The sequence below is a fragment of the Trachemys scripta genome, chromosome 1 (genome assembly GCF_013100865.1).
Source record: "Trachemys scripta elegans isolate TJP31775 chromosome 1, CAS_Tse_1.0, whole genome shotgun sequence".
Classification (NCBI taxonomy): domain Eukaryota; kingdom Metazoa; phylum Chordata; order Testudines; family Emydidae; genus Trachemys; species Trachemys scripta.
Window position 1 is genome coordinate 231,993,206 of NC_048298.1, and position 25,647 is coordinate 232,018,852.

A 25,647-nucleotide genomic window follows, 5' to 3' on the forward strand; every position below is an offset into this window, starting at 1 on the left:
AGGCAAGTGTCTGCCTTGTACTGGTCACTGTTAGGAGTTGCCTAACTCAGTTGGCGGTACTTCTACATTTTTTTTTTTTTTAAACTTGTCTACCATTGATTCTACTGATTCCAGGGGTCGGCAACTTTCAGAAGTGGTGTGCTGAGTCTTCATTTATTCACTCTAATTTAAGGTTTCATGTGCCAATAATACATATTAATGTTTTTAGAAGGTCTCTTTCTATAAATCTATAATATATAACTAAACTATTGTTGTATGTAAAGTAAATAAGGTTTTTAAAATGTTTAAGAAGCTTCATTTAAAATTAAACTAAAATGCAGTGGCCAGGACCAATCAGCTCATGTGCCACCTTTGGCACGCGTGCCACCGGTTGCCTTCCCCTGCTATAAGCAAATACTTTTATAGGCTTCAATAAGAGTTCCCTCAGGCCTTTTGGGAAAAGTCATTGACTGTCTGTATCCTCTAGTTTGCCAGCTCAGAGGAAAGGAACTCTGACTCCACTTCCTCCCAGGTCTCCCTCTTCATGCTCGGGATTTTAACTTCAGTTCTGTAATATCATCTGCCTCCCTCCAAAACGTCTAAAAGCTCTGGATATGACACACGTGTTGGAAACATGAAGTCTTCAGCTTCCTGGTTTAAAATGACTATTCACAGCAAATTGTTTTTAAATATAGCTGCTTTCAACTACCTGAGCGGGGGTTCCAAAGAGGATGGAGCTCGGCTGTTCTCAGTGGTGACAGATGACAGAACAAGAAGCAATGGTCTCAAGTTGCAGTGGGAGAGGTCTAGGTTGGATATTAGGAAACACTGTTTCACGAGGAGGGTGGTGAAGCACTGGAATGCGTTACCTAGGGAGGTGGTGGAATCTCCCTCCTTAGAGGTTTTTAAGGCCCGGCTTGACAAAGCCCTGGCTGGGATGATTTAGTTGGGAATTGGTCCTGCTTTGAGCAGGGGGTTGGACTAGATGACCTCCTGAGGTCCCTTCCAACTCTCATATTCTTTGATTCTATGATACTTATAAGGCACCAATTTCTGTAGTATCTAGGCATTCAATAATTAATACTTAATTTTTCTGTATCAACTGGCATCTGAGGACCTCAGAGTACTTTTTAAACATCAGTGAATTATGCCTCACAACACAGCTATGAAGTTGGTTATTTTTATAGTTGAAGAAGCGGAGAAATAGAGGAAATTGAATGACTTGCTGAAAATTACCGAGGAAGTACATGGCTAGAGATGCAAACAGAACCCAGCTCACCTACTTTCCAAATCCTTTGTCATCAAGAAATACACTGTGATGCTGTAAAAATTCTTGCAAGGGGAAAAATAGTCATCTAGCTAAAGCAAACACCCCAAATTGGTGTGCAAGTCACACAGATGCCCCCAGTGGTAAGTGATCTTCATGCACGCTTCACTTTTGAATCCTGCTGTGGATAGTGATTTACTGTTGAAATAAATGTTTTCTCCTTGAACAAATTTGGAGCTTTGGGGGCTTTTGTGGCAAAAAAAGTTAAACTTTGTGGGGGAGGGGAAGGTGGAGGGGGGGAGAGAGAGAGAGATCTGAAGTTACTAGAGCACCATTCGCAATGCTTCGCTTTTAGACCCTGAGAAAATTCCATTTTCCTCTTTGTCTATTGTGCTTGGAGAATCCTTTTTTCTCCTACAAGTAGAGGGTTAATGGTACTTAATTATCTTTCCCTTTTGCAATTAATCATTGCAGTGTTTTGCCTTTGGAGCAAAGGCAAAATGCATGTGCACGCTATTATTGAGCTCATTAATGTGAAGGCTACCTTGCCTTATAAAGAAAAATGCAAGAGATATGTTGTGTTCTGACAAAAGGAAATCATCCATTGTTTTGGTTTTTTTAGTAGTAATAAACTGTAAGGTCTGGCTTGAGAAATGTGGGCAGACAGAACTTAGAATTGAGAAACCCCTTCCCCATATAGTTGCCTTAAGAATAGAGTAACAGGCGTGACCTGTGCCTTGCTGTTGCTACTAAATGTTGAGTTCAGCAAAAATCAGGTTCAATATTTTCTCATATTTAGTTGATTAAAAGTAAGCATCTGAGTCCATATTTAAATGCTTACATAAATGATGAGATTTTCAAACTCCTGTTGGCTTCAGTAGTAGGTTAGGAGGTATATAGTTTATTGCTTGTATTAGAATCCTTTTGATACATATAGAAAATACCTTTTGTTTCCCTTATCTTAATCTCTATTTGCCTGTCCATCTGTCCTTGCACTGTGAGTTCCTCAGGGCTAGGGTTAGGGTTAGGGATAGCTCAATGGTTTGAGCATTGGCCTGCTAAACCCAGGATTGTGAGTTCAATCCTTGAGGGGGCCACTTAGGGATCTGGGGAAAAATCAGTACTTGGTCCTGCTAGTGAAGGCAGGGGGCTGGACTCGATGACCTTTCAAGGTCCCTTCCACCTCTAGGAGACAGGATATCTCCATTAATTTATTTTATTTATTGTTCCTATGTCTGAAAAGTGCCTAGCATGCTGTAGGTGCTGCTGCAAACATATAATAAACAATAGTAGTAAAAATTTGGTTGCTCTGTACCTGTGAAAATTAGGCCATTTTTATGTACTTAACTTGAGATATCTGAGTGCAAAAGTTTTGGCTCATTGGTCTTACCCTGGGGTGCTAGAATCAAAAAGGTAGAGATAAATACCAAAAAATGCCAACTTCTACCTGAATCACAATTGATAAGCCTGAGTTTCGGGCATCATTAATGGAGATTAAGAAATCTTCCTGAACTATTGCTGCCGTTACTGTCCTCTAATGCATTCATTCTTTCTCAATTTTAAAATACAATGTTATTCTGACTTTTTCAAAGCCTAGAATTGAAGGACTAAACTTAATCCCTCTGATCTCTACAAAAAGTCAATGAAGATGTTAGACCTGAAGTTTGATACTCTAAAGAAAGCCCTCTACATGAGTAAAAAAAAAAAAAGTGATGGTGGTAGCTAGGATTACTAAATGCTGGAATTCCTCATCCTCTTAATCTCTTATATAGACACTTGTTTCCTGAGCCTGTCTGTACAATGCTCTGTTGTCATGTCTTCATTTTCCAGCAGTCACAATGCAGGGTTTCTTTGTGATGGCTCATGGTAATGGAAGCTGTAAATTTTCTTTTTTCTGTGGTTATTCCACCCAGCTTCCTGAAAGAGGTTCCACTTTTCCACCCCATCTGGATATTCATTTGATTCCTTTCTCTGAGGATGGAAAGTTCCACTTGAACTCCTCTCCAATTCAGAGCAAGCAAAATCCTTAGGGGAGATGTTTTTTTTGTCCTGGCTAATTTGGATTGCTCTTCACCAGATGGCAGTATGGTTTGGACAGACAATGCATCCATGTAATCTTGTATTGAGAAACCAGGACAGGAGAAATGAACTCTTTGTTTCCTCATTTAGAGAGACAGTTTCCTGACAATACATGGAAAAATGGACTTATGAGACATTCTCAATCAAAATCACAGTGTCTGAACTGAGTGCGGTCACTGAGGCCAGGTCTATGTTAAAAAGTTAAATTGACCAAGCTATGTCGCAAAGGGATGTGAAAATCCACACCCCTGCCCTGAGTGGTGTATTCAAGCTAACCCCTGGTGTAGGCAGAGCTGGGGCTGGGCTAGGGAATTCTTCCATTGACCTAACTACTGCCTCTTGGGATGGTAGATTTAACTACAGCAATGGAAGAACCTCTCCCGTTGCTGAAGTAAGTGTCTACAGGAAGTGCTACAGAGGTGCAGCTCTAGTGGTTTAAGCGTAGACACCCTGAGAATGTTGAAAGTTGAGTGCGGAGGGTAAACCAGAGGAGACTCGTATGTATGGCTCTGCTTGCTTGTAGAAATAAAATTTCTCAAGTTCTGATGCCATCACACTGTTGCCTGCACCCATAGTAGAAGTATTCTCACTCCCTTGGGATCATGAACCCTCCAGCTTCCATTTCTTAACGAAAGTCATGAGAAAAGTTAGAACAAGGCTGCTTTAATTCTGGTACTAGTATGGCAGTACAGAACCTGACAAGCTGACCTTCTCCACTCCATTTCCTTTGTCATTTAAAGTCTTCATGCATAACAGGTTAGGAAAACTGAATCTAAAGGCTTCACTCCTGAACAGATTTTGTTGAAGGACTAAGGTTTGGTTCCAATCTTAATTGTGTTCATTGCTGTCTACTCAGTGATTTCCTTCGGGATGTGGATTACCTCTTCTCAGAGTATATTGGCCTTAACTTTCCCACGCTTCTGAATTTTGTGTTTTGCAGTATAAGGATTGCAACATCTAGTTAAGTACATACCCATGATCAGATATTTTGTGTGTGCAACTTTATGGCAGGGTCGTATGCAGAACGCATTGCAATTAGGCGGGTGTTCGTATAGTTTGTGGACAAATTCTAGGACAGTCACAAATTTTCTTTTCGTTGTATGGTTTTAAGGCACTATTGAATACCTATCTCTTTTCAGGCTGTGGGAAAGCCCCAAATAGAACCCCTGATGAAAAGCTGTAGCCTGGATAAGAAATTGATCATACAATGGAAAAAATTATTTTAGACACCATTTATGGGTAACCAAAATGAGGAACTTCACCTAGGAAAATTCCCGCAGTGCTCTACAGAAGTACCTAATCAGTTGCTGTCAATGAAATATAATGTCTGGCAACCCTGGAAAGGTTAATACTTGGACTATGTGGTGACATCACTTTTTGAAGAAATTAGTGGAAGTTCTGTCATGCTAATTTAGCTAGCATCATATTCATGCAAATTAAGTGAGATTATTAATAAGTATATGTTAAATAGTAAAAACAGACTACATCACAACTTTAATATAAATCAGACCGGCAAGGAAATGGAAGTTAAGGCTGATACTTGGCTATTAACACAGGTACACATTTACCCCGATATAACGCGATCCAATATAACACGGATTTGGATATAACGCAGTAAAGCCGTGCTCGGAGGGGGGGCGGGGGCGGAGTTGCGCACTCTGGCGGATCAAAGCAAGTTCGATATAATGCGGTTTCACCTATAACGCGGTAAGATTTTTTGGCTCACGAGGACAGCGTTATATTGGGGTTGACGTGTAGTTTGTGAGTGTGTGTTGAGGGGGTAGCTTGTGTGAAGGGATGGAAGCAATCTCAGAAGTCATCAGCCTTAACTCGAAATGTTCTTTGTGTTCCTTGTATATTATACATACTGAATATAGAATCAGATCTAGTCAGTTCTTCCGTACCCAGTAAAAGTCAAATTGGGTCATACTGCAAATTGGTTATTACATGCTTAAGACAATAATTTATTGAAGTCATTGCAATTATTCAGTTATTAAAAGGTTTATGAAATTGTAAAATTGTGTACTGTTAAAAATATTCTAAGATGACAACCAAACCAACTTTTTCCTAACTTCTCTAAGGCAACTAACTTTTTATGCTAAATTTCATCCTTCTCACGACTAACTTTCTGTGGCATTTATAATTTTAATGGGAACCCTGATATAACCCCTAGATCTTTTCTGTCATGACTTATTGCTAATGAAATAAATTAATATTTTTTGGCTGTGATAAAGATTAAAATGAAGATTAGAGAGTTGGGATGATCGCAAAAAACTAGTACTTTTAAATGAGATCACTTTTCAAAAGCTTTTGCTGCAGCAAAAGATGGTCCTAGTATACATTAATACAGTAGTCAAGTTGCCTGTTTTACAAATACAATACAAGTTGCCTTTTCTGCTTTTTCTTCTCATATAAACTTTCTTACTAATTTTTTTCTGTTGATAACAAGTTAACTATAAGTGTGAGTAGTAATAGTGTAGTTAGGCAGATCATATGTTCTAGCTATGAGCCTCATTCAGATAATGTGTGTTGTATAGTTTTATTTGGGTATTCTCTCCTGAAATTCATAAACTAATGAGCAGATGAAGTTGAAATTGTGTAGTACTAGTCTTCAAATGTGTACATAAAGCGACACATAATCTGATCTACTGAAGTCTTAAGAAAAAAACATGAAATAGCTAGACACTACAATTAATTTAAAATAAAATTAAACAAGTGGACATTTAATGATAATTTTGTTAGAGACCTAAATGTTAGTAGTTGGTGATAATTTGTACTTGACTCTTCCTCCCATGCCCTTGTGTTCTCTTATATAGGATTCTGGGGTATCCCCTCAGAGCACAGGCTATTCCAGCTTCTTGTTAGTAGCATCCTTACAAATAAATCATGGATGAGTTTCCTTCTGACTCAGTGTTGCTTTTTACTTGGCTGGAGGCGGGTAGGTGTTAAGCAAAAAACCGTAGCTTTCCACAGGTGGAAAATGTGCACCTTTCCTCGCTGCTTCAGGAGCAGCACTCAAAGCTACCAGGTTGGAATGTTCATTTTTGTTTTAACTTTAGCCAGGTATAGCAAATGATCCTTTCGGTTTTCCTTGCTGTCCCAGTTGCAAACCCATCTGTGGCTTTAGGATTAGAGTTATTTTTATCGCAGGCACATATGTTTGCAAGACATGCTCCAGCAAATGGGAAAGGAAGTTGGAAGTAGCACAAGGTCTTAATATCCTTGGTTCTTGAATTCCCCTTTGTCAGTTTTGACTGAAGCACCATCGTAGGCACTGTCCCACAGCGAGACATGGGAGGACAGACCCTTGTTCCTTTGTGGAACCCCACAGACTTCTATATGATTCTGTGCAGGTACAGGGGACACCTACCTGGTTCTTGGTGCAGAATCTGGGCCTGAGACAGGAAAGAGCCATATCTAAGAAATCTGTCTTTCAGTCATGTAGCAGGTGCCATGGCCAGGTGGAGTCTTTAAGCAGCCTAAGATGAGCATTGATGGGAATCAGTTTTTGTCCCCTAGTGGAAAACCTGAAGTCCTGTACCTCAGGTGAAACTGCAGTAATTGTCTAGGCACAGGAGAGGTTAGTCAAGGTTGGAAGAAGGATGGAATCATATCCCATGTCCACTCTGCAGTACTACTGCAGCCTCAGAAAGGCAAGTCAATAGTCCCCTCAGCCGCCCACCCCCCCTTATCCTTACCCCACCCAGGCCCTCTCCAGTAAATTCATGTAGTCACCACCAAACCACCTCTGGGCATAGGTCACCCCAGGGAACACAGCAATGTTACATGCAGAGGGTATGGATTCCTTGCATTTCAATAAAATTCTTTGCACCTGTGTAGGCAATGGAGGGTGGTGGGGGTAGAATTTGCCCTTAAAATATTGAGTTTAAGAGAATGCAGTAGCCATGCCATAATCCACTGTAAAGTTTTCTTAATTTAGCTGTGTTGATAGTGTCCAATAAAACAGGGCCTGCAAGTGGTCCCGTTGGTTTCTGTGAGACTACTCACATTTGCAAGTACCACACATGATTGTATTTTGAAAATCAGGCCTGTTGCAAGCCAGTCATGAATTTTACTGTGACCAGAAGTTCATAGGTATGCACTGTATAATCGAGCAATCAGTTCCAACATACTGAACTGACTTTTTCAATTTGTTCATATGGTTATTATAAAGCATAACACTCAAACAGTGAGACAAGTGGTGGTAAATTTAAATGCAAGTTTTAAAGGAGTCTAAACTTCTAAGAAATCCCAATTTTATTATAATTGAAAAATAAAGTAATTGCTTCTCATCCAACTTCAGAGCACTGTAACTTAGGAGAGGCCCACATGAGAGCAAACAGGAAAATGATGTCTCAGAAATTTGGTCCAGTTAAAGAGCTACTTCTGAAGACCTAGAAATTCAGGTTAATGAAAGTTCTGAAAAAACAACAAGGAATCCGGTGGCACTTTAAAGACTAACAGATTTATTTGGGCATAAGTTTTCGTGGGTAAAAAACCCACTTCTTCAGATGTTGCATCCCTGCATGTTGCATCTGAAGAAGTGAGGTTTTTTTTACCGACAAAAGCTTATGCCCAAATAAATCTTAGTCTTTAAGGTGCCACCGGACTCCTTGTTGTTTCTTTGGATACAGACTAACAAGACCACCCCGAGACAGTTGAAAGTTCTGAAATAGCTCTTAGCATGTTCATTACGTTTTTTTTCCCTGTGTGTGGTGGGGATGTGGGAATGGCAGAAGAAAAAGGGATGCAGTGGTATTATGATTGGCTGATTAGTGCCCCGGCCTCTTGCTCTCCCCCCCCCCCCACCAGCTCTGTGTGAGAGGATTCATCCAGCACTCACATGCATACCCCTTTTGGGGGATAAACCCAAAATAATACAGTCTTGCACTGTATAGAAAGATCTGCAGAGAACAAGCTCATAAAAATTCGCGCTCTCTCTGTGTGAACAGAAATATGCACAACTTCTTGCCCGCCCCCCACCCTCCAGTTAGAAATTGCACAAACTGGGTTTAATAATAAACTAAGCACATTTATTAACTATAAAAGGCAGCTCGAACAATTTGGCATAGTCCAGCCACATGCACACCTATCCCCAAGGGGGCAGGAAAGAGATACTGTGTACCAGCCAAGGAGTCTGAATTTCTTTACTCATACCCCCTACCCAGTTCCCTTGTGGTACAAACAGCAACTGAACAGTACAGAGAGCAACCACTGTGGTCCATCCCTGGCTGTTAAGGACGGAAAATGATTGGACCTTCTGGGATGCAAGGACTTCTTGTCAGCTAGCCTCTAGTTCTGGATTTTGAACTACCAAGACTTGTTGGCCAAATATGATTTCCTAAATATGGCAAACTAGAGGACTTTACTGAAAAGCTGCTGCAACAAGATCAAGCCTGGTTCCAGTCTATTCTGGAGGAAGGGAAATTGGTGGCAAGGAGAGCGTTTCAATTGGCTGTAGATGCAGCAGACAGCTCATTGCGCTTGTTGGCTATGAGCATTGTCATTCGGAGGGAATTCTTTGATCTGGTTTCCCCAGGGAGATACAAAATACCAATGAGGACCTCCCTTTTGATGAATCGCGTCTTTTTAACCAGAAAACTGATTATTCTCTCCACATCCTCAAGGATTCAGGAGCCATACTTTGATCACTGGGAGCTACGTGCCTACACCTCGGCAGAAATTCCACCGCCCACCACCTACACAACAGTTCAGGACTTCCCAGTTCTTCCACCAAAGTCAGTACAAACTACCATGCAAGCACCAGAAGACACAATGATCCCACCCTCCAGGTCCGCTTTCACAGCCTTCATCCTGACACATACAACCTTCTCAAAACAGATATTTCTGAGGAGCAGTAGAGAACTGTCACCACTGTGCCTAATGCCATACAGCCCATGACTTCGTAGGAGCCTTCATCAATTCAATTACAGCATGAGCTTACCTATTCAGGGACAGATTTCAGACTCTGTAAGAACTCATCACCATGTAGTCAACAGTCCATCAGTCCCAGTTAGAACTTATCTATCCCTCCTTGGCCACATGACAGCCTGCAAATACTTCACCGCCTTCACTCACCTCCCCCTCCGCTGCCTCCAGATGTAGCTCCAGAGAGTTTACTTGCCTACGTGGCACGCCATGGACCTTGTGCTGACAGTCTATCCCTGAGTCTTCCTTCCAATGGCGGATGGACCCACAACATGTCTCTGTGGGAATTGCCATCCTCCCCGCATAGGACAATCATCACAGACATGTCCCTCATAGTATGGGGAGCACACATGGGAGACAACATGATGCAAGGCACATGGATCCCTCAGGAATCCTGGATGCACATTAGCATCCTGGGACTCCGGACATTACGGAGAACATGTCAAACATCCATCCACTCCCATCATGTTCTCATCATGTGGGGCAACACCCATGGGTGGAGGGTGAACTGGTTGTTGGGGGAGGTCAGCCCCCATCCCCGTCCCTTCTGTCTGAGGCCCCACCCCTGCCCATCCACCCTCCTCCTCTGCCGGAGCCCAGAGCACCCCCACCGTGGCTGCTGGCCCCCCAGACCCAGGCCACCCCAGCACCCTGACCGCAGCCCTGGCGTGCTGGACGGGCGGCGCGGCTGCAGCGTCCCAGCCCTGGAGCATCGGGTGGGTGGCACTGCCACGGCAACCCTGAACAGAGCACTGGGTGGGCACCAGCCCCAGCCTCCCCAAGTCCAGGCGACAGGCTGTCTGGCTCCAGCCCCAGCCAGGACCAGGAAAGAGGCATGAGAACTCGGGCATTCCTGGGGGCAGAATGTGGGCCCGGGCCACGCCAGCCTGTTCGGGGAGTCTCAGCCTCTTCCGGCCCATGACAACACTTGGTTCCCAGAAGGCCCTACTTTCCTTTACTAACAGTGTTCCCCCACCTCCCTTGAGGGCATCCCCAATTTCTCTCCATCTCCACCACCCATATTATGCCCCAGCTCCCTCAGCCACAGAGTAATGGAAGTCTGCTCTGGTTGCCTTTCTCCCTTGCAGTTAGCCTGTGTGCTTCTCCCACCTCTCCTCTACCTCCACCTTTCTGTTTCTATTATTGTCTGTGCAGTAGTGCAATGTTAATAGGTTTGATGAATGGTTGTGCTGGGATAAGTTCCCCGGCTTTAATCAATACAATCAATTATGAAATGTGGGAATCATTCTCCACAATTGAATGCTGGTTTTCAGTGTTCATTTACGGTATGACTGGCATTTGCAGTCACTTACTAGCATGGTGCACAACGTTGGTTTTACCCAGAATGCCCACTGCTACTACACTTCATTAGCCATGCTGACTGTTGAGCTGGAAGGGGGAGCTGGTTTTGTTTGTGCTGTTGCAAATAACCAGATCTGTCAAGCCCAGTAAGGAGTCCAAGGCAATGGTGAATCTTCTTATTGCCCTAGCTTACTAAATTATTCATGGCCATAACTTTAAAACTATCTATTTTGCATATCTGATGCCCGTATTTATATGTGACGACTCTCCTCCAAAGTAGTGATTGTGGTCCATAACTGTGTTCAGCATCATGTCAGAAGATGAGTAATATCCTTGTGTACATCAGTAGCGACAGATTTCATTTTTGCTGTAGTGCAATTGTAGTGCAATATTAAAAGATCTGAAGTGTACACCAGATGTAGTTATAGAAGGCTTACAAATTTGGGACAGAAATCGCACAAATCCTTTTCAATTGCAATAATTTTTGCTTACTTGAAAAACAAGAGTGTTTTCATTTATGCCATCCCAGAGCAACTATGTAGCTGAAGAGAACAGGGTAATCAGACTTTATAAATTGTTTTCATGTCAACTTTATTTTTACCATGATTTCACACCTAACCCTTGTCACCCATGCCCCTCCTCTCTTTACTATTTACACTTTTACACTAATTTCAGAACATGTAAATCACTCTTAGCACTTGACAATGCATAATGAAAATCCAGTCTAGTTGTTACTCCTCCAGTTTTACAAGATAAACCGAAGAAATAAAGTTAATATGAAAAGCCCAAAGCCAGAAAGCATAAAGGCAGCAAGATGCTTTAAGGTACTTCTTCAGTTTACCTATAAAACGTGAGAGAAATTCACTGCTTCTCAGTCAGTTAGTCCCTATGGGGTAGGCAGCCAATCTGGTTAATGCTGGAACTGAAATGCATACAGATGCCTGTGTCACACAGCATTCAGGGCATGTGATATGTGGGGAAAAAATATCACAGTCGGATGAGTGCTGTGCTGTGTGTAATGGCTCTTAAGAATTGTCTATCAACTTGACATTGTAGAATACACACTTCACTGAGTAATAGGAGAGAGAGACAAGAAATAGCCCACCTGACAAAGATGAATTGTTAAAGCAATCTGGTCCCTGCACGGTGTTCCATTTTCACATGCAAAAGTTAAACTGCACTGTAGAATCAGCTGCATAATGAATCATAACTGGGATTAGCTTTCTGCAAAAAGGAGTCATTTGGGGTGAAATGTTATGTTGTGCAATGGGCCTCTGCATTTTGTAAGATGAAGGAGTGTCTAACAGCGAACTGTTAAAGGGAGAAGATTTAATATTATGTAAACTTGGTTGTAAAATGCAAAACACACATTTAGCCTAAAGTTGCATATTTTTAATTAAACCACAATTTTCAATATAAAACCGTTCCCAAGTATGTATATTATTTCTTGCCATTATCTCTTGCATCTGAGATTGTGAAACAAAACACCTTGTCCTTGAAAACTTGGCAAATGGACAGTCACCCGTAAACAGCTTTGTGTCCACATGAACTATCTCCAAACACTCCAACAGTATATTTTCAGATCTCAGAAACTCTTTCTGCATTGTCAGCATTAGAATCTGACTCAGAAATCCAGCCTACACAAATAACCCTTTCTTTGCCAAACTTGTAAACAACAAAATCTTACCTTGGAAAACTCCAATTCCATAATTTACTTAGCCCTTTCTTCCACCCCCTTTTTTGTCTAACTCGACACAGTTCTGGTTATGATGCTACTTGACTATCATTTGGGTTGGATCACCAAAGCTTGATTCCACCAAATACTCTACATAAAACGACTGTATAACATGAAAGCTATTGTGCAACATTTTAGCCTGCTGTTCTTTTTCTTGGATTCATTTGTAATCGGTAAGTAAATTACCCCCTGTGTTCTTTGATTACTTTTTGCCATATGCTCAAGAATGTGCTAGGTGCTTTACAAAAACAACACCATACATGCTACGGGCCCCAAAGAACATGTAATCTAAATTACGGTAGATTATGAGGATCATAAGTAATATAGTTAATCTACATTATACTTGAATGATAAGTGATATTTTCCCCCCAAGTACAATTAGGATACCTTGTGTGGGCAACTCTGTTCTTAAAATAGGTCTGTTAGTGTCCCTGCTCCAACTGGTCTGAAGAGGGATTTCCAGCAGCCTGCTTTAATTCTGAATATTGTAGCATGTAAGTCCCCTCTTTGCTGGCTAGACTGAATGACAAAACATGGAGCGTTAGGAGGCTGCTTTACTCCCCTCCCCCTCTTTCCTTCTTTTTGAGGGAGAACTTGGATGGGTTGTGAAGGTTTGTGCTTTTCCAAAATAGCTGTGTGAAAGAACTCCGTCTGTTGGTGGTATTCAGAACTAAAAATGGATAGTCATTTCATTAACCCTTTCAGTGCCTTCATTATTGGTTACAGCTCGGTACTGCAGAACTCTGTTGTGCTTTTTTCTTTTTCTTCTTTTTTGTCTTCTAGTCCCAAAGCATTATAGCTGTACATGTACAAGTGTGTCAGCAGCAGCAGCTGATGGCATTGAAAGGGTTAGCCCAATAATGGTTAATTGTCAATCTTCAAACTCTTGGACGGTCATGTATGCTTTTGCTGCCTGCCTAATACCAGCCAGTGATGGATAATTTCTCTTGCTATGCTTTCAAGGATCGGTTGCAGCATTCTGATCACAACACTGTTTTGTTTTTCCCCTTTGCTGTTGTACAGGCATGTTGGTGTTATTTAAAGCCATATAGCTGCCATGCTCTCTGATTTGAATTCTCTTCCCTTGTCCAGTGCCAGTCCAGCAGCTGTAACCATTGCCTTCTTGACAGTAGAACAAATGAACCAAGGTTTGTGTGTGAATATGCTCACTTTCCCCCTCTCATCGTTTAAGAAAAGGATCTTTTTCCTTTGGCCAAGGAACTTTGGCACTGAGGTGTCCCAGGAGAACTCAACACTTCTCAAAACAGCCCTGTGTATGTGAACGTAGCAAGTGTGGTGGATTTTTGAAGGAAAACTGCAGTTCTGTTTTGCTTTTTTCTGCACTTTATACTTGTTGCTTAAATCAAATGCTTTTGTCCTAAGCTGGGTTGAGGCTGGCTTGCATGCCATCTGCGCCTATGTATTGGAAACAGTGTGTACATGTCGATACCCCATACCAGCATCAGTTTGAAGCTAGTATCGTGTTCTTCAGAATCTGTTTTTTTTTTTAAGGTAAATCTGCAGCTGTTATGGTTGCAAAGAAAACCTCAAAAATATGAGTTTAGTGTAACCGCAGCACAAATGTTTGAGTCTGCAGAGAGCCTGAAACAAAGATGTTAACTGCTCCATTTATCTGAGGGAGGAGTGAACTTGCATGTCTGGTGGTGATGATGATGATGATGTAAATGTCAATGTTATTTCATTCTTTAAAAAAACAAAAACAGAGAGGGTCACAAATTTGCCACAAGTGGACGGTGATTGGGAGATACCACCCTTTACATTTTTCCTGAACCAAGAAGGGGCCAAGTGCAAGGAGTCTGGCAGAGCTCTTGGGTATATTCAAGGCCCACCTCATTCTGGCGAGTCACGTGGGCAGATCTTACTTCCTGGGCAGAGCTTGGAGAAGTGCCCTTCACCCTTTTCTCCCCCAGTCTGAGTGAGGGCATTCTGAACTAGCTGGGTGGATTCAACCTTTCTTTGTTGCGAGGTAGATATATTCAGTACAGCATGACTCTCACTATGTTTTAGAAAAAAACCTTTAAATTTAGTCCTGTCTGCACTGTTTGATCAGTTAAGTTCCCATGTCACCTCTTGTTGGAGAAGCAGTTTGCCCTGGTGTCCTTGGCTATGTTTCCCTGTTCTCCATGACCACACTTTGTCAGACTGGCTACAGCCATCATCCCAGAAGTATCTTCATTTCCATAGTGGTGGTCTACAAAGATTAGTAAAGTGCTTTGGGATGAAAAAGGGCACATAGGCATCAAACACAGTGATACTTATAAGTATCAGAGGGGTAGCCGTGTTAGTCTGGATCTGTAAAAAGCACCAGAGAGTGTTGTGGCACCTTTAAGACTAACAGATGTATTGGAGCATAAGCTTTTGTGGGTGAATGCCCACTTTGTCGGGGCCCTAAATGGCTGTAGCCCATGTTATTCTGAATGTGTAGGCTCGTGTTTTTCATTCTGATCTAAATGCTGCTTCTGTGGTTCTTCATCCTGTTTATAGGCCTGTCTTTAATTACAGTGTGTAAAGAGACTTCTGCAGGGTGCCAGCAGGAATGAATCAGTGTTAGAAGTAGAGGGTTTAATAAATGGTTAAATCTTAAAGATACGGTGAAGGACTTATTTGAATATGCGAGCAGGGAGTGGCATGGACGGAGGTGAATTTTCTGCTGGGAGCTGTGGCCAGCGCTCTCTGAGGAAGCTAGTAGGACACTGAGCCAAGTGTGCATATGTGGGAGGTGAGAGAATTCCCTTACCATTATTTTATTCCAGTTTTTTCAGTCCTGACCCTATCAGATGATCTAGGTACACTTTTAAAAATGTAAAAGCACAAACAGTAGTAGAGTGTATCTAAAGAACAGTTAGGGGTGGGGTAGGGCACCTTCTCTTGAGAGGACAGGAAGGTGGCGGGAGGGGGAGCATGGACCCACCCCTAGTAAAATCCCAGGAAAGTGGGAGAGACCGTATCTCCTGAAGGTCACTACATCTAGGCTTTAGTGGATAAAGGGAGGAGGTGAAATCCAGATCTGGGGGCTCCTCACTGAGAGTAGTTGCTGCCAGCCTTCCCCATTTAAATCAGTGGGCTGGTTGCTCAAGTGCATCAGTTGATTATGGTGTCATGGGGAGAAGGGGGAAGGAAGAGGAGGTGTTACAGTACATCCTGATCAGAATGCCCCCTTAAGGCATATTATGCAGTGTAGCAGTCACTCAGCCTCAATTTCCCCACTGCTTTTCCCACCCTCCATTGTCTTCTGGGTTACCCTCTGGCTCCATCACTTACAGTTCTGCTCCTTCTGAGGCACTCTGAAAGTCCAGAAGAAGCCTGAAGCAAAGTAAACACAAATGCTGCCCTCTCTTCCAAGAGATCAGCTAGGTACCAGGCTTTCCAGTCCCTGGCCCTAGCCAGCCTTTTCCCTATCAGTGAGAGGTCTGCATCTGCTCTCCTTGGCTGTTCCCTTCAAGCTGAGCAGGGCTCTTCTTTGTAAGCCTCTCCCTGGAAGCCTTCTTCCTGCTCCAGGTGGTTTAAGTTGGGCTACTTGGGCCTTTAGTAGCCCATTAACCCCTTCCTGCCTCATGTAGTGGCTTGTATGCCCCAGTCACATGAGATTTCTAAAGTCGGCAGGATCCCAAACACTTAAATAGAACAAAACCGACATGTTAAACTTCATCCAGAATTCAGCTGGCGGCCAGTGCCGCTCACACAATACAGGTGTTCCTTCTGGGAAGGGGCATTCTGATCTAGTTGCACTTTCCAGATGGTTTGAAGGTGTAGGACCATGCAAAATGTGTTGCAGTTTCGCTGCAGATGTTGCGGATGACCCTAATATTCATCAGCCCTTTCTGTTTGGCAGATAGGGATTCTGCAAACTCTACCTGCTAATGGTGTATATTTTTGCTGCTCTCGTGTTGCTGAATATAGAGCCTTACAGCACACATCGCTGCCTGTGTGTTCTCACTCCTCAGCATTTTAGCTTGACAGGGCTGGGGAGTAATGGGCCCACCACTGTCTCAGTGTGCAGCCACTAGATCCCTCATCCCTTTCCCCTCACCACTGTCCTCTTTCCCCAATCCCAGGGTCACTTACCTACGTGCTGCTTTCCCAGTAGAATGAAGTTGACGTCAGTCTCAGTTTTCATTCCTGACTCCTGCTGGGCAAGTCTACTCTGCAGGAACAGCAAAGATGTGGACACACAAGCCGCTGAGGATGAATACAAGAAACAACTTTCTGGGATGGTCCCTCTGCCAGAACCCGGGTTCAGGATTCTGGTTCTCTCCTAGCAGTAGATGACCTCAATAAAGATTCTGTTTGGTGACTTGTGAGCGGCAGTGTGGTCCGGTGGCTAGGGCGCTGCCTTAGGAGTCAGGAGACTGGGCATCTATTCCCAGCTCTGCTACTGATTTACTATGACACCTTTGGAAAGTTGCTTCTTCTGTTTCCCCTCCCACCCTTTTCCTGCCTTGTCTGTTTAGATAATGAGCTCTTCGTGTCAGCTTCTCTCTCTCTCTCAGTAGAGTGCCTAGCGCAATGGAGATACTAGCGTAATAAAAGCAATAGCAGTAAATTGGAGCACAGAGCTGCTTTCCATACTGTGCTTCAGATGGTGAAGGTGTCATAGGAAACATGGGACTATGAGGATAGCTTTATACGGACATCCTGTAGGTCACAAACAGATGAGGCCTGGCACGATACACAAGTACGCTATCATCATGTTTCTCTAATACAGCAGATTGGATCAGTAATTTCTAAAGCAAGGTAAAGAATAGATATACATCGGCCTTCTGTGCTCTGGGGCTTTTGGATGTCAAGAGTTAATGGCACAACACAGAATCCTGCCCTGTCCTTATGCCTATAATTTATTTTTTCATTCCTTTTGTTTATTTAATATTGGCTTTTAAATACAGCTAGTAGAAGAAAACAAATATAGTTCACAAAAGAGAACTTGGTTTAGGCTTTTTTCTTGTTGTTTCTCTGCTTAATTGAATTATTTGTATGGATCTGAAGTAATTTGCTAGGCCTTAGTACTAGCATTGTTTGCTAATTTTTGAGAGAACTTTCATGCTCACTTAATCTGTAAAATGGGGCTAATACTTTTCTGCATAGCTGGTGTTAGGAGGGCTAATTAGTTCCTTTGTAAAGTACTGTACAAATCCTTAGCAGTAATACTGCTTTAACTAGAAATGCAACTTCTTGTTCTTCTTGCTCATGACCATTTCATTTTTTCTACGGATGAGGTTTATTTAATTTTTTCCTAATCTTCCTCTCTCCTTGCCAGTTACATTTACTTTGACCTGCCCTTGGCTTTGCTTTTGGTTTTTTTGTATGGGAAGATTCCTTGTTTCTCTGAGATGCGGCTCTTTGGAGGTCTTTGTGTGTTCAGTGAGTAAGGTTTAAGGTACTCGGCATGAGGTTGGCTACCTGAGAGCTATCTGTGGTGGTGAGTGGCAGAGGAGTTGAATTGTAAGCATAAATTGGAATAATACAGTAGCATTGCCTGAAGGCATCAACCATTATAATACTGTAGAGTGATACTCTAGTATTGCAGTACTGCATATTGCCCAAGGCTGTTAGGACTCTGTATATCAGAATCTACTAAATAAGAAACATAATGGAAAAACTAATTGGCACAAGGGCACAGCTTTAGGGAAGCAATCCAGTAAAATGAGACCACAATGTTCACTTTATAGTGTGTTTAGATATTGTCTATTGCTTATGCATATCTTGTAGCAGTTAAACGCTGAACTATCAGTACGTTTTCAGTTAAATCTCTTTCCTCCTCACCCTATAGCTATCTCCATAATGGAAGGTAAGTTAGGTCTTCTCAGAAGCTAATGACACCTGGTGCACAAGACAATCCAGCCCTGTGAGTTATGAGCGGTGCGGGCTGCCTTCCACCTGTGATTAGTAGCATCACCTCATATTGCGTGTTCTTGCCACTTGGCTGGGGAGCAGAATTCCAGGAACAGTCTCCCTAAAGGCACAGTAATATGTTGGGTAATGAATGCAGCTTACTTGATGTACATATACTGGGTAACTTAGCTGTGTGTGATGAGAGGGGAGAAAAAATTCAATGTACATGTTTTGCCTGACTTGAAGATTTTTGGTAGGGCTGGAATTTATAGCATTATGCATATCCTGGCAACTTATTAACGATGGCATATTTGATTTTTTTTCCTCAAGTATGTATATATTAACTTCACAGAGATGAGAAATAAACTGCAGGCTGCTTTGATGCTCTGTTGGGAACATGCTTAGGCATCATGTGATCCAGTTAAATGTTGCTGTATGCTTCACTTTCCAAGAAGCATATGTGATCAGAACACATTTTTTTACCCTGAATCTTGATATGTATATAGATTTTCTGACCACAACATAGGGTGACCAGATGTCCCGATTTTTTTATAGGGACAGTCCCGATTTTTGGATCTTTTTCTTATATAGGCTCCTATTTACCACCCCCCCCCCCACCTCCTGTCTCGATTTTTCACACTTGCTGTCTGGTCACCCTACCACAACATAAGGAAAAAATACAGCTAGATTAAGACTTAGGGTGAGTAGGTAAAACTCCATTGACCTGCTCATCCCAGCTCTGCATTAGGCCCTGAATGATGATTTAAAAATAATACCGGAGTAGTTCTCTTTTAAAAAAGAAATGCTTGCATTCCTTTTTGGGGAGGAGAAACAAATGCTTTAAAATAAATAAATGAAAGCAAGAAGACAGGAGTAGGTGCATCAAAAACAGCAATCAGTAAGGGGCGTGGAACTGGGAGAGTTCAATCGGTGAACTAAATTGAGTGAAATTATATGTAGGACTTTATCATTACGGTTCACCCACAGTAAACCTACAGCTGTGATTTTTGTAACCTCTTGGAGGCTCTGTTATACTTAGCTTAACTGCTTATAGTTAACATTGTTATGTCCCTATGCCTCAGTTTCTGCCATCTTCACCCTATATTTTGCGTTCATGCTGAGTTCTTGGCTTTAATGTTTTAGTATACTACATTCTGGGCAATTATCCCATATGTGTTGGTGTCTATGGGAATTTTTAAGGAGTCTCTCCCATTTCCACCTAAGAGAGCCAGTAGTAGTTATAGTATTGATAGTGTTTGCACTCTCACAGAGTTATTCAGGTACCTAGACAATAGTAATGATCCCTTTTACTCCTGAGGACATTCTGCACCGAAAAATTAACAGTTCTGCACACAGTATTGCAGAATTTTAAAAGTTTTATTTGTCAATAAATAAATGCAGAGACTCCATCATGGCATTGGGGAGCATAGGCCACTGGCTGTATGAAGGTGGGAGATCACCCTGAAGCCTCCCCAGCCCTGGGACATGGACTCAGTGGTGAGGCTGCACCTGACCCTGACACAGCACAGGTTCTGTGTGGAACATTCTGGGTGCAGGCAGCTCAGTGGGGGGTCTAGGTGTGGGGAGATCTGGATGCACAGAGGCTCGTGTGGGGGTTCCATGTGCAGGGGCAGTGGGACTCTGCAGGAGCTTCCAGGTGAAAGTGGTTGGGGCTCAGCGGAGGGGTCTGAGTGTGGGGGTCTCATCAGGGGGGTCTGGGGGAGTGGGGATTGGTGGTGTGGGGGTCTGGGTGCAGCTAGTTGGGGGTTAATGGTGTGGGGTCTGGATGTGGGGGCTCAGGCTAGTCAAGGTGTGGGTTTGAGTGCAGGGAGCTCAGTGCGGGGTGGTCTGGGTGCAGGGGCGGTGGTCCAGAGGCAGGGAGGCTCCAGATGCAGGGGTTGAGGTTCAGTGGGGTGCAGTTCGGGTATGGAGGGCTAGGGGGATTCTGGGTGAGGGTGAGGCAGGGGTGTCTGGGCACGGGAGGCCCAGATGCATGGGGGTTGGGTGGATGGAGGAGGAGCTCCCTATGCAGTGACCCCTCTCCCTGCAGCGGAGGAGTGATGGGGGCAGGAAGCAGGGGAGGATGCTGAGCTTCCTGCAACTGGGGGAGGTTTCTGGTTGTGGGTAGGCTGGTCACCCCCCCATACCACTCAACAGACAGAGGGTGTTGGTTACAGTGGCAGTCATTAAGAGGCTCTTTGGTGCACAGCAAAATAGCCATGTGTCTAACAGGAACCAAACTATGCGTCATTGGGAAGCTTGCAGGGATGGTGCCATGGTGATTTACTGTATCCAGTGTAGAAACAAACCGTGGGTTTTGCCAGCTGTATGTGTAACAGGTTACATGCATGCTAAAGAGCTGCTGTGTGGACGAGGCCTTAATCCAGGGTCATTAAGTGTCTTTGGAATTGGGTACTATCCTGCTCGTCTGAATTTCTTCCATTTTCAAATCTATCATTCTTTGATGATATTAAGTAATTTTATAAAAGAACTTCTTCTGTGAGCCTTCCCAAAACCAAACCTGGCAATGGTAATCTGAAGAGCACTTTCCAAAACAGTAGTATCTAGATACTTCCTGATGTCGCAGGTAATGTTACACCAGCATTCGAACGCTCTTATGAGTCTACGTTCTGGAAGAGAGCACTTGAGAAGGCAAAGAAGTGAACCAGAAAAGCCAGGCCGAGGCCTGTTTTTTGATTTAGCGGTTGCTTTTTCCTTTAAATGTATATTGTAAAGGAAAAGAAATGCAGCTTCAAAATGTGTTTTTGATGCATAAATCTGTTTCATACAGAGAAATCCCCATGGTGTACTTTAAATACAGAGCATCTGAAGTATTCCATACATTATGAACAAGGTATCTGGAATGACTAACAATATTGTGAATATGACTGGGGCTTAAATTTGGCCTGGGATGCTGGGAATCCTGCATTTCCCACAGTCTGCAATTCCCCTGCTTTACAGTCCCTTAGGAGGATTATGGCAAAGCAGTTCCTATCCCTTCCCTAGGATCAGCAGCGAAGTGTTAGTTGTAGCTGCACTTTGCCTCAGCTGCTGTGGCCTCAAGATAATAAGGAGCAACAGAGGGACCAGCAGGATCTTTTGAAACTGTTGTGGAAGGACAGCTTTTCCAAAAGGAACTGAGCATGATATGTGCTAGTCATCCAGAGCAGACTAACCTCGCCTCTTCTTGCAAAGGCTGGGAATAATTTCAGATCTCTTTCCTGGAAATGGCCAGGCCATCAGTAGCTCATGGATTTAAAGCAGAAAATAAAGAAAACTTTACATGAAAATAATTGACATCCGGTGTATCGTTTGTTACTTTCTTTATTCTTTTCCTTTCTAACCACCCAACTTTTTGTGTACCATGTATCTTGGTATATTGTTCCTTCACTTCTCCAGAGTTTGTTTTTTCCTGCAGAGTTAATATTAACTTCTCATTTATTTTTTAAAAATTATTTTCTCCCTTTTCTCCTTTTCAGATCTGGCTTCTGTCCCCTCTGTTTTTAGCTTTAGTGTCTTTTCTCTCTGTACCCTCCATTTCATATTCCCATTCCCCCACGCCTTCCCGGTCTCTTGGTTCTTCATCTCCATCTACAATGAAGAAGAGGGGAGAGTCTGAGAGAGGAAGCACTGTTTATCTGGGTCTAATGCAACATTTCTTCCTTCCCCACAGCAGGCTAAGGAAGGCAGCTGGTTGGTGAGCCTTAGGGACCAGGCCAGTGGCTCTTGTCATGATATAGGATGTTTAGGCCCCTCCTGGGCTTACTGAAAGGTTTTGTCTAGATAAGGAAATGAGGTCAAAGTTAGGGCAAGGTTGGCTAACATGTATTAGCCAGCCCTGACTTAACTTAAACACCTCCTTCCCAGACCAACCATGGGCCACAGAAACACACAACCATTGTCATGTGAATACTGACTCCCTACAGCGCATGTATGTGCCTGTACTTCCGTGAATCCAGATGCTCTACTTTTGTTCTCATACCCAAACCAGTTCAGTGAAAAAGCGATTGTATTACTAATTTAAGGTGACAAAAATATTAAAAGAAATGCATGCAGCAAAGGAACTTCTTGGAACAGACAGTAGCATAAGCACAGTAACTTATTTAAAGAAAGGGGTTGGAATGGTCATTGGGAGAGAAGTGGGTCAGCTCTTAGAAGTTCTGAATGAAAATGGAGACCGAAAATCTTCCTATTACTAGAACTATTTATTTATGGCACCAACAGCATACTAGGCACTCTGCTGATAGGTAACATCTCTTAGATGTACATGGCTCAAAAATGGCTAGTGGTTTTGGGGTGCTTCAACTTTGGGGTACCAAGCTTGAGACGGTTACCAGGTCTGTATTTTCAGAAAGTCACTGAGAAAATAAGGCCTCATTCAGGTGTGTCAAAATTAGTCAAGCAAAGCCACTGGTACTTTTGAAAGTCTTGGCCATGGTTCCTCTCCTGAAAAGTTTACAAATTATGGAAAAGAAATGGTTCTAACGAGGCAGTGTGACTGGTCAGTGTAGTCTAGCATGGGAGACTGGTAACCTCTGTGATTTGTGTTTTTAACTGTATTTATCTGAAGGAGTGGGGGTAAGAAGAAAGTCTGAGGTCGGACAGATGACGAGACTTTGTTGGCTGGTTCAGAGCAATGTATGTTAAGGTGGGCTTGAGGGAAGCGATAACAGATTGGGTTGTGAGGGTGGAGTTCTAGGTATAGGGGTCTACATGGAAGAAGTGGAGAATTGGGGGGAGTGGCAAGTGTGTTTTATACCATGGGATGACTAATGCACCTTAGCTACCGCAGTGTAAAAACATAGGTACATTGGGTTTACTGCCATGAAAACAAGGCGAGGTCAACCCCATGCAAAGGTGTAGTGCTGGCCTCGCTGAAGTACCTTGTGGAAAACACTGCTGGAGCCTCTCTCCACTAAAGATTTTACAGTGAGATAATTATTGTGTGTTTGTTTTTTACCCTGTAAACTCCCCCACCCCTTTTTTTTAAGCAGTGAAGATAAGGTCTAAGAAAATGTCCTCTTTCAGTGGTGGTCTGGCTCACATGCTTTTACACAGTATTTCTCAGAGTTCACAGCAAAATATAAATGCAAAATACTGATGGAATCTCTGCCTTACCTAAATGTGCTCCGAGGATACCTTTTTAGAATGCACAGTATCTGGAGTCGCTTGCCTTATAAACATGGCTAAAATGTTTGTTGCCTAGCTATGGGAGATTGATGTAGATTGTGTGAATTATGCTAAAGAAAATGGAAAGGAACGGTAAATGCAAATGCATTGCTTTTGTGCTTAATTATAATTTGACAATCTTGCTAATTATCCTTTTAATGAGAAGTGATTTATCTCAACCAATTCTTTAAGTATTTTAAACTAAACTCTTTGGTTAGTTATCTAAAGTATTTATCTCCTGTCTTCAACATGAAATAGTAGGAAAGATAATAGGCAAGCTGGGATGGGGAAAACCCACTGTCTGGAAATCTTGTCTTAACGGTCCTGCTCTGTGTGTGTTTAAATAGAATGCTGGTGCTGACTCTTCTTTCTGTTTTTCAGGGTCGGCATGTCAAAACAGGTCAACTGGCAGCCATCAAAGTCATGGACGTTACTGAGGTAAGCAAAGAAAACATTCTTTTTTGGGGGGTGGGGGAACTGAATAGGAATTGGTAAGTGGTTTAACTTTTTTTTTTTTTTTTTAATGGCAGTTCTCATGTGAGAGTGATCACTTTCTGTTTGCAGGAGCTAGCCTGCCACACAGTCTGCCCTTCTGTGACTTTCTGTGCTCATGAGGGACATTTACTTAAGTTGCTGCAGGTGGACCCAAAGTATCTCAGAATCAGGAGCATCTCCTTTTCAGGAAGTTCTCAAAGGACGATGAGGATACTGATTTTTTAAATGTGACTTCAACCTTCTGCTTTATAGAAAAAGAAGGTTATGGGGGACACATGGGGCAGGAACTTGAGGATCAGAGTTCCGCTAGTACTTTTGAATACATCTTATACCCTTTTTAGGCCGAAAAGGAAGTGGGTCCAATAAAGCTCCCAGTGGCCTGAAAGCAGAAACATCTGCTAGAATGCCGAGCAGATTGCTGGCAGAATTCAGCAGTGTAAAGTAGTAGTTGTAACTGACTCAGGGGGATTCACAGTGGCGCTTTAGATGGGAAAGAGGGGAAATTAACCCAGCCAAAAAAAATAAAAATGTCTATTTTTAAACCTGTCCATATATAATAACTTTAGTTTACTCTGTTCAAAAGGAGATTAGTTTTAATTAAAAATATTTAAAACCGATCAGAATAAAGAGGATTTTTCTTGTAGATACCACTTGTGTTGTATTGAATTCTATATGCAGTTATCACATAGACTTTAGATTTAGAATTGGACAGAATCTTTGTGTGTGTTTCGGTAGCATTATACTGACTGAGCAGCCTCTGAAGAACGCATCATCAAACCAAGCATCCTATTGTTCTCAACCCCATTCATCTCCTGTGGTTATTTTTAAAAAAAGACATCAAAGCTCAAGGTGTGTTGTGCACAAAGCAGGGTCTTTAATCAGCAGAATGATTATGTTACAAGTAAATGTACACCTTAGACATATTCATCTGTTAAGGAGATCACTACATGTTTTATGTTTTGATGTATGTGCGCACACACACTCCCAACTGGACATGTTACCTTGGACACAGGATCCCAGGAGGGTGGATTAGAGCCTTATGGGTAAACAATTTAAAAAAATTTATAAACCAGCAGCCAGGGGTAGGTTAACTGATAGGACTTCAGTTATGTCTCTGGATCTCTGTGTGATTGTATCAGATGAGACTGCTGATCTTAACTTAAGCTGTTATGTCTGTCAAGAGCTAGACATGCTTTCTTCATAAAAATCAATTTTCAGTTGTAAGATTATCCAAGGCTGCCTTTGTGAAGAGGCATGGTTGTATTCACTATAGTCAGCATGCAGGCAAAGCAGGGAATACTAGGGTGCGTTGACTTAGAGCGCGTGCTCTTTAATGGCAGATGATAGTATCAGTGCAGCAAATACTCACAAATCAGGTTATTACAAAATTAAGGGTTCTTCCACAAGCTGAATTTGATTATGCTACACACCCTAGATCTCTTTTTATGGCATGCATTAATAACTAACAGTTTGGATCGAAAGGTTATGTTAAACAAGGAAAACAGTAGAAAAATATTAGCCATGTACATTGCGACTGAGTTAATGTTAGGGGGAGATGCCTTAGCTATGGAATTTTCTTCTTTTTGAGTGCTCGATTTTGCAACCTTAATACTCTAGAAACACTGTTTTCACTTAACAGCCCTAGATTGTTGTGGGGGCGGGAGAAGAAGGAAGGGAGGAGAAATTTTGAGATACTGGCTTTGTGGAGCTTGTAAGTATCACAGGCTTCCCCAGTAGAATTTGTAAGTTCTTTGTTCCAATGTAATAGGTTTGTGGAGGTTGCAGAGATGCTGTACATTCTTCAATGTTGGGCTAAACGTCTTCCATCACTACTCCTTGCTCT

General features: G+C 42.5%; 1 protein-coding gene across 6 annotated transcripts in view; it reads left to right on the forward strand.

Moving 5' to 3' along the window:
• MAP4K4 (mitogen-activated protein kinase kinase kinase kinase 4) overlaps positions 1 to 25,647 on the forward strand; it is a 251,981-nt gene that overhangs the window by 87,451 nt on the left and 138,883 nt on the right. For all 6 annotated transcript variants that reach the window (XM_034757996.1, XM_034758000.1, XM_034757997.1 and 3 more), the window contains exon 3: positions 23,691 to 23,747. In XM_034757996.1, coding sequence (XP_034613887.1) covers positions 23,691 to 23,747 — 57 coding nt within the window. The remainder of the gene's footprint in view (positions 1 to 23,690; positions 23,748 to 25,647) is intronic.